The sequence below is a fragment of the Lycium ferocissimum genome, chromosome 2 (assembly GCF_029784015.1).
Source record: "Lycium ferocissimum isolate CSIRO_LF1 chromosome 2, AGI_CSIRO_Lferr_CH_V1, whole genome shotgun sequence".
Taxonomy (NCBI): Eukaryota; Viridiplantae; Streptophyta; class Magnoliopsida; order Solanales; family Solanaceae; genus Lycium; species Lycium ferocissimum.
In genome coordinates this window covers 66,241,319-66,251,238 of record NC_081343.1, presented here as the reverse complement: position 1 = coordinate 66,251,238, position 9,920 = coordinate 66,241,319, and the positions used below count along the sequence as shown (strand labels likewise).

Below are 9,920 nucleotides of genomic sequence, written 5' to 3'. Positions count from 1 at the left end.
ACCATAGTGTTGACTACTTGTTACACCCACTATTTTTTTTTAAATTGATTGAATTAAATCTAAATTTGCTAATTATTACTCAATTCTATTTAATGCTTATCCAATTGAGATAATTTAATGTTTTAATCAAAGTCAATCATAGTATTGACTACTTGTTACATCTACTTTTAAAAAAAAAAAAAATCGATTGAATTAAATCAAAAAGTTGCTAATTGTTACTCAATCATGTATAATACTTAGCTAAATTGAAGCAATTCAATATTTCAATTAAAGTCAACCATAGTGTTGACTGCTCGTTACACCCATTTCTTTTTAAATGATGGAATTGAATCAAAACTTGCTAATTGGTATTCAATTTTATCTAATACTTAGCTAAATTCAAATAATTCAATGTTTCAATCAAAGTCAACCATAGTGTTGACTCCTTTTTATATCCACTTTTTTTTTTTCTTCTCAAAATGATTGAATTGAATCAACACTAACTTTTACTTAATCATGTCTAATGCTTAGAGAAATTGAGATATTCAATATTTCAATCAAAGTCAACCATAGTGTTGACTACTCGTTACATCTCTTTGTATCGTTTTAATTTTATCGGATGTACCCGAAGGGACACTACTTGTTACATCCATTGATTGAATTAAATCAAAACTTGCTAATTGTTACTCAATCCTATCTAATGCTTAACTATATTGAGATAATTTAATGTTGCAATTAAAGTCAACCATAGTGTTCACTACTTCTTACATCCATTATTTTTGTTAAAAAAAATTAATTGAATTAAATCAAAACTTGTAATTTGTTACTCAATCATATCTAATACTTACCTAAATTGAGAAAATTTAATATTTCAACCAAAGTTAACCATTAGCATAGTATTAACTACTTGTTACGTCCACATATTTAAAATCTAGGAACAAGGAAAAATGTGTAGGTAGACCTGGAACTCTCTCTCTAAATTAAGGAACTTTGGTGAAATTCATTGTGTTGACTATTTGTTACATCCATTATATTTTTTAAACTGTGGATTAGATCTAAACATGCTCATATCTAATACTTTGCTAAATTGAGATAATTCAATATTACAATTAATATTAACCATAGTGTTGACTACTTTTTACATATATTTTCTTTTGAATTAATTGAATTGACTCAAAACCTAGCAAACATTTTACTCAATCATATATAGTACTAAGCTAAATTGAAGGAATTCAATGTTTCAATTAAAGTCAACCATAGTGTTAACTCATTGTTACATCCACTATTTTTGTTTAAATTGATTGAATTAGAGCTAAACTTGCTAATTGTTACTTCAATTCTATCTAATATTTAACTAATTGAGATAATTCAATGTTTCAATTAAAGTCAACCATTGTATTGACTACTTGTTACATCTATTTTTTTTTTTTTTTAAAAAAATTGATTGAATTAATTTTTTTGTTATGACATGGGAACCCGCGTTGCTACTTGGTTACACCGCCGAAATCCTATATCAATAGCTCGCAAACCACACAGGAGAGGTAACCCGCACTAGGCAAGCCCCATGCGACACACTCAACCCAGAAGGCAAATCTCCTATTGTCGTAGGTAGGAGATTTCGAACCTGAGACCTTCATTATGAAAGCCACATGCTCAACCCACTGAGCCACCCTTGCGGGTAAAAAACTGATTGAATTATCTCACAGGTTGCTAATTGTTGCTCAATCCTATATAATATTTAGCTGATTTTAAACAATTCAATGTTTCAATTAAAGTCAAACATAGTGTTGACTACTTGTTACATCCACTATTTTTTTAAGTGATTGAATTTGATCTAAACTCACTAATTGCTACTCAATTGTATATTAGGTGCAATGCTAATTGCATACCAAAGACCTCATCGACATTGGCAAATACTTATATTTTCTCTTCTTATTTTCTTTAAATAAGAAAATGTCAAGTTGTCAACTTCGTTGAGTTAATTTAATAACAGCTACCTATATTTCCAAGTTGTTTGAAATAGTGTGCAAAAGCTAAAGAGAGATGAATGAAGAAAAGATAAAAGGTCTACAGGGCTTTGAGTTTTAAGCTAAGGGCATGCTTTACAATCAATTGAGTCACTAGGTTTGAGAATAAGATGCGATTTCTGAATTTAGTGGCCGGTGAATCACCGATCAAAAAGCTGATTTTAAAGAGATTCATCATCGATCTAGTGGTTGGTGCATCATTAATTAAAGAGAGAGCAGCCGCCAGATTTAATGATTTGATGGGATATATAGATATAGTGGTTTTTGTGAACCGCTTTTTCTTTTCTTTCCACAAAAATTCAAACAATATCAAGCTTGAGCTTGAGCTTGGGTGGGATTGAAGAAAATTTGTCGAACGAATACAAAGGTAATTTTTTTATTATTGAGAAAGTAAAAGAAGATTATTCAGTAGCCATCACAAGAAGTTTCATTATTTTTCTTCCATTCTATGGCAGACGGAAAAGAATATCGAATGATCGACTCACCTTTAAGAACGTGAACGTCAAAAAGATGATTTATCGTGATGTTACTATGGCGCTATTAACAATCTAGTCTAGCATACAAAGGGTGCCTTTGACCACTTGAACATCGATTGCTAGCTTCACGTAGCCTTTCCAAGACATCTCAGGAAGGCTTTGTGTGACAGTTGGTATCCAGGCTTTCAATTTTACCCTTATGAGTTGTTTGGTCCGTAACGAGAGTATCTCGAGATTGTAATTTCGAATTTACAATACAACATCTTATATGTAAAAAATAATTTTAAAAAATTGATATAGAGTTAATATCGATTTTTAGCTAATTCCTACAACCAAAGTACCAAACACATCATAAATGTAATCCAAAATTTTATATCAAAATTACTCACTTTCTTTCAATTTGTTTGTCTTAGTTTGATTGAGCACGGCATTTAAAAAAGTAAAGAAAACTTTTGAATTTTGTGATTTTAAACTACAGATATGTATAATGTTTGTGGTTTTAAACATATCATGTGAGATGCAGAAATTAAAGGTTGCCAATTTTTTTTTTTAATATTTTTCTTTACAGAAACTAAAAAAAAAAAATTAAGACAAATAAATTAAAACGGAGGAATAACATCTTAGACCGAGTAACCAAACGCATCCCCTGATGAGCTATTAATAGCCACAAAAAATATCCAACTTATTTTAGATCTTAAATAGTAAAATTCTTTTGTTAAATTTATTAAGTATTTTCAATCAAATACGATCATATTACCCAACTTATTTTAGATTTGTATTTTCAAAAATAAAAAAGATTTAAATTTAATCAATCAAATGCCCTCATATAATATTGAACAGGAGGAGCGTACTACTAATAACTGTGCGGTTGTTTCCAAACAATAGCCAAGGTGCAGGTAGGAACAGAACAAGAGAGAGATATTTGGGTGAAACCGAGCAAGGGAATTGGGTCGGATCTAGGTGGGTTTATATATATATATATATATATATATATATATATATATATATATATATATATATATAAGAATAGGGTATATTTACAAAATATGACAATATTTTTCAATTTACAAAATAAATTGGGTTAAATTAAATTGGGGATGGATTATTTTGTTCAGAGGCTGCCATCGTGGGTGGCCGTTTAAATTAGGAGCAACTCAAAGCCATACTATAACGGTAGTGACATAATTGGGCGAAAAGTATAACGAAGGGTTCGAATAAATAATGTTTGAAAATTTAAGGGTATTATTGACCCTTTTTTGATTTTTATATCAATCAAAATGACACCTTATAAAATTGAATAGAGGGAGTATTAATTGGCTTTATCATTCACTTTCGTTCTATTTTCATACTGCTTTGAATTGATTGTCTCATCTCATTTTTTTATCATGCTTTATCTTAAGCCAAGGGTATTTTAAAAGCAGAGATCTATGTACATTCTATATTCCTAGTGAATTACACTGGGTATGTTGTTGTTGTTATTGTTGGAGTATTAACTACAAGTTGCTTCCAAGCAACAGCCAAGTGGAGATAGAAAAAGAACAAATTCTTGACTCGGTAACTTTGCATCGCCACCAAAGTCAACAGTTAAAGGACAAAAGTCGAAGCTTCCGACCATTGCAATCTCTTTTACAAAGGAAAAGGATCTTTCTCAGCACCACAAAAAATCAATGCTTAACCTCTACAAGACGACTCTCTACTATACTTCACCAACACTTGCCCCAAATTAGGCTATTTCACAGTATACTTCTCAATGGCCGCAAGTCTCTTTGGAGGTGCTGCTTTGGGTCCAGTCTTTGACATACTATACAAAGCAGTTTTTGATGTTGGTATAAACATCGCCACTTTCCGTTCCAAATTCCTCAGCTTAAAGCAGACATTAATAGACATCGGACCAGTTTTCGCTGATATTGAGAGGCTAAGCAAAGCTCTAGATGGCCGAGACGAAGAAGTAGAGATGTTTAGGAAGCGCCTGATGAAAGGTGAAGAGCTAGTTCGCAAGTGTTCCAAGACTAAATGCTACGATGCGCTGAAGAAGTGGAAGTACTCCAAGGATCTGACCAAGTTGGAAAGTTCACTGGTTAAGTTCTGCCAGATGCACGGGTTAATTCAGGTGTGTAGAGATACTAAAATGATTCTGGTTGAGTGTAAAAAACATGGTAAGAAATTGGACGAGGTTCACTCGATGATGAGAAATATGTCGTTGATGGGATCGGGTAGTAGTAGTATTGGGTTTACAAATTCTAGTGGGTCTTCAGGGTGGATGAGTGGTGGTGGTTCTAGTTTTGGCAGCTCAAATGGGAATGGGTTTTCAGGATGGGCTGATGTGCCCCAAGTTCCTGATTCTGTGGTTGGATTTGAAGTGCCAATTCAAGAATTGAAATTGAAGCTGCTTGATGAGAAAAATAAGGTGGTTGTTCTTTCTGCTCCTGCTGGATGTGGAAAGACTACTTTGGCAGCTATGTTTTGTCAACAGGATGATATCAAAGGTATTTCATGTTTATTGTTTGTCATGTAAATTGTGTCTGATACTATTAATACTGCTAAATTAGTCCTTCCCTAGTTTATAAGATGTAATTGAAATTGGCTTTCTTAAAATAGGTCCATGATCTATTTTAGAAGAAACTACTTGCATTCCCTTGTAAGTTCAAAAAGCTAATTCTCCACTTTGGGTGTGTTTGGTATGAAGGAAAATGGTTTCCATGGAAAATCTTTTCTTGGAAACAAGTGGGTTTCTTACTTATTTTCTAGTGGTTGGTGAGTAAGAAAAAATATTATGCCAAAAATATTTATATGTAATCTAGCAAAACACTATGGGGGTGGGGGTTTGGGGGTGGGATGGTCAAGGGGTAGGGGTTGGGGGCGCTGGCCGGATGGCGAGGGGACAATGAACTTGGATAGTCACTTATGAAACTTGTTTTCGCTACTCCATTTTCCTTATTTTTAAGGAACTTGTTTTCCTAGAGAAAAGGTTTTTCAACACATTTTGAGCAACCAATCATGGGAAAATATTTTCCTCCATACTAAACACACCCTTTTTCCTCGAATTGCATGAACTCAAAAGACTACCTGGATCAATTTCTCTATGACTTAAATCGATTCTTACTCTGTCCGTTTATCGGTTGAATTCTCATCTATGCGTTTTTGTTTTATGATTACATAGGAACCACTTGAATACTTCACATGAACATAATGCTATGTTTTCTTGTTAGGCAAAGAATAAAGAAAAGAGAAATTTGTGTTCTGGGTTGTGATTTATTGTATATACGCAGTTTATAGCTTTACCTTTTCCTTTGGTTTCACAATATCCTTCTGACAGCATGGAAGAAAGCCCCTTGTACCTAAAGACTAGCTCGTCTCTGATCCCATAAAAGAAGAAATATAGCTTCTTCTTTTTTGTAAATCCACTTATTGCCTATACAGATTACTCTGAAAATATGGCAAGACTAGTTGACATGTAATGTTGCATCATGTTCGTATGTTATATTAAGCTTCTTGCTGAACTTTCAGCATATTTGATCTAATTCTCTTAACAGACAAATACAAGAGCATCTTTTTTGTCACTGTTACCAAAACACCAAATATCAAACGCATTGTTGGGGAAATTTTCGAGAAGAAAGATTGCAAGGTGCCAGAGTTTTCTACTGAGCAAGACGCAATCTGCCAACTCAATAACCTCCTTAGACGAATTGCATCTCAACCTGTATTGCTGGTGCTGGATGATGTTTGGTTTGAATCAGATTTCGACATCGAGAATTTTGTATTTCAGATACGTGGATTTAAGATTCTGGTCACTTCGAGATTTGTGTTCCCAAAATTTTATACATATAAATTAAATCTTTTGAGCGAGAAGGATGCCAAGGCTCTCTTCTGCACTTCAGCTTTTAAAGATAGCATCCCTAATGTGCGACTTGATCTTGTTCATAAGGTAAAAGACTATCTTCGTTTACAAAGATCTTTTTGAGTAATTATTTGGTTATGAATTCATGTGAAATGTATACGCTATTGTGCATGTGCTTGAAAGAAAAAAGAGTGAAAATGCATCTGTTGAAATTTACTTCTGTTGCTGCTGATTTACTAGAATAATAAGTAGTTTAGCATAGGAGGAGTCTTGTTTAAATTTATATTTAGTTAGATCAGTTTAGTTGAGATAATTTAGGTTTTGGAACTTTATTCTGCAGATTTTCTGTTTTGAAGTTGGCTATTTAAAGCCTTCTATGCTTAATACAAGTTTAGAGACAATCTCAACCATTTTTAATCTACTTGCTCCTCCACCATCTTTTAAAAATCCAACAATATCTTTGCTAAATAATACAGGTCTGATTTCTAAATAAGACCTCCCCCAAATTCATTTATGATATAAAGTTCTCTGCTTTGTGGATCTAAATGATGGCATGGAATGGCAGGTTGTGAGAAGTTGCGGCGGTTTTCCACTGGCTCTACGAGTTGTAGGCCGTTCATTGTGTGGCCAGCCTGAGGTGATATGGTTTAACAGAGTAATGATGCAGTCTAAAAGACAAATTCTCTTCCCTACTGAGAATGATCTGCTTCGTTCTTTGCAAGCCAGCATCGATGCCTTGGATGAAAAAGTTCTTTACAGCAGCAGAGAAACAACTACATTAAGAGACTGCTACCTGGATTTAGGATCATTTCCTGAAGATCAAAGAATTCATCCTGCTGCTCTTTTGGATATGTGGGTGGAACGATACAATCTAGATGAAGATGGCATGAATGCAATGACCATCTTCTTTGAACTGTCTTCACAAAACCTGGTTAATCTCGCCCTTGCAAGGTATAACTTGCTTCAATTTGTCTTGAAACAGTACTGTCTTTGCTACTTCTTGCATGGAACCACTACATGAATATTTATCTGTTTGGAACTAATTTAGAACTCATAGATTTAGGTCAGTAGAACATTCCAGTGGCTCGCTTCATTTTATCCTGGTTCCACCTTTTTGGTCTATGGTGTATCCCATTGTTGAACTTATCCAGTTAGCTGATTCATTGAAAAGATTCTTTATCCAATATCTGATTGTTTAGTTCATGCTGATTCACAGAAAGGATGCACCAGCAGTTGTTGGCTTACAGAATTTACATTACATACAGCAGCATGATATGCTGAGAGAACTGGTCATCCACCAGTGTGATGAGAAGCCGGTAGAAGAGAGAATGAGAATATATATCAACATCAAGGGGAATGACTTTCCTACGTGGTGGTTTGAACAAAGACATCAGCCGCTTGAAGCGGAGGTTTTGTCTATAATCACAGGTTTGTTATCCATCCTTTCTCCTTTTTGGTCAAAATTAGAAATGTCTTCTGCAAATTTGCTTCATCTTATCTCTGCTATTGGAATTTCAGATAAAGATTTCTCTTCTGAGTGGTATGACGTGCAATGTCCTAAAGTTGAAGTACTTGTATTGAACTTTGAAACAAGTACATACAACTTACCCCCTTTTGTAGTACAAATGAGCCAATTGAAGACTCTGATTATGACAAATAATGGTTTCTTCCCAGCCAAATTGAATAACTTTCAGCTTTGTTCTCTGCTCAATCTTAAGAGAATCAACCTGGAACGCATTTCTGTTACATTGATTTTCACATCCAATTTGCAGCTACCAAATTTGCTCAAAATCTCCCTGATCATGTGTGAAATCGGGGAGGCATTTGAAAACTCTGCTGCCAACATGCCTTACATGTGGCCAAAACTCGTGGAGATGAATATCGAGTACTGCAACGACTTAGTAGAAGTACCGGCTGAAATATGTGATCTTGTTGATCTTAAAAGGCTCAGCATCTGTTATTGTCCCGAACTGGTTGCCCTTCCCGAAGAGCTTGGGAGGTTGACAAATTTGGAAGTACTAAGGCTTCATTCTTGCACAAAATTGGCTGAGTTGCCAAAATCAATTGTAAAACTTAATAGATTGGGATTTCTTGATGTATATGATTGTGTGGATATGGACTGCTTGCCAATGGAAATGGATCAACTCTGTTCTTTACGGACCGTCTGCATGGGAAGTCGCCTGGGGTTTACTGAGCTTCCCAATTCTGTGCTGAAACTAGTGCAGTTGGAAGATGTTGTATGTGATGAAGAAACAGCCTCTTTATGGGAATATTTTAAGGAATATCTGAGGAATCTGAGAATCACTGTGATAAAGGAAGATATCAATTTGAATTTGCTGCATAAATCATTATTTATCTGATTTCAAGTAAGATGCTGTTGGAGCACTTGCATTGGTGGAACTTGAATATGGATGGATAGAGCAAAGCAAACACTGGAATAACTTGATCAACAGCAACAATCAAGGTAAGTTTCTTGAGGCGACTTTGGAGTAGAACAAAATGAGCTGAACTGGTAGCCATGTGTGAAGGCTATTAACAGTTGAATGTGTTCTCAATATTCCAACACATAAGGACTTTATCCAATAATATTTTCAGTGAAAAGATGCAGCTCAAGATTGATCATTTCACTTAATAAGTTTCATACAACTGTCAAGGAATTGACATCTTATTAGGAGCTGTCGTTAGAGTTGGAATGCAGAAAAGCTAGTGCAGTAGATTAATGTAAGTTTGAACTTTAGTAGGCTCATAAAGAACATAGTGTATTGATTTATGGAACGGTCATCCATTTACATCCTTAAATTTGGATAGGGCTTTGGACCCTGACCCTGATGTATTCCTTTTTATGCATGTAAAGCAATCCATAATAATATAGATGCTTCTTTGTCAAAAGGAAGATTAGTAGTAGGTCCACAGCTAGTCCAATGGATTAGCAGTAATTCCTATTTAGTGCTAATGATTTTTCCTCTTTTTTAAACTTATATGTTTGGTTGAATTAAGAGTGTGTGTTTTGTTTTGAGTGTATATAATATGTATATGTGATAAGAATCGGGTTATTTGAATAAAACAAGAAAGTAATGCGGAGCGAAAATATGAAGATTAAAGACAAAATTTAAAAATATGTGAAATTCGAGAATAAAATCCCCAAATTTTAAGATTAAGTGATAAGAACCGTAATTGATCTTAGTATTCGAAATTAGTTGATTAAGACTAATTACGTTACTAATAGAGTCAATTCAAGAACTTATATCAAAAGGTGATCTAGACCCCTATTTCGAAGAAATTAGAGACAATATGCATATATTAGGGTATCTCGCCAAATGAAATGGCAAAATAACATCGTAACTAAGTGGGAAATATTTTTGGCTTTGCAAAGGTTATTTTACTATATTTAAAATTCAAGAAATTTGACCAATTAATTGCAGATGTGGCGGGCCAAAATTGAGTGTCAACACACGTTATAGTTAACGGATATCTTTAGCCAAAAACACATTTTTTTGAAAGATGCAGCTCAAGGTTGATCAAATAACTTCTAAGATTAATAAATCATAACACTGTCTGCAATTCACATCTTATTTGAGGCTGATATTAGATCTAGAATAC

General features: G+C 34.1%; 1 protein-coding gene across 1 annotated transcript; it reads left to right on the top strand.

The window, feature by feature from the left end:
- The first annotated feature begins 4,001 nt into the window (after positions 1 to 4,001).
- LOC132046906 (probable disease resistance protein At5g66900) lies at positions 4,002 to 9,209 on the top strand. The gene is made up of 5 exons (XM_059437729.1): positions 4,002 to 4,968; positions 6,016 to 6,407; positions 6,886 to 7,271; positions 7,537 to 7,748; positions 7,839 to 9,209. Exons 1-5 carry the CDS (start codon positions 4,233 to 4,235, stop codon positions 8,678 to 8,680), a joined length of 2,568 nt encoding a protein of 855 aa, XP_059293712.1. The 5' UTR covers positions 4,002 to 4,232; the 3' UTR covers positions 8,681 to 9,209.
- The last annotated feature ends 711 nt before the right edge of the window (positions 9,210 to 9,920 follow it).

Bases quoted from the DNA above. Each gene is read 5' to 3' on its own strand.
- LOC132046906 (XM_059437729.1), top strand. From the start codon at position 4,233: ATGGCCGCAAGTCTCTTTGGAGGTGCTGCTTTGGGTCCAGTCTTTGAC. The intron at 4,969-6,015 runs GTATTTCATGTT...TTCTCTTAACAG, and splicing joins TCAACAGGATGATATCAAAG to ACAAATACAAGAGCATCTTT. The intron at 7,749-7,838 runs GTTTGTTATCCA...TTGGAATTTCAG, and splicing joins GGTTTTGTCTATAATCACAG to ATAAAGATTTCTCTTCTGAG.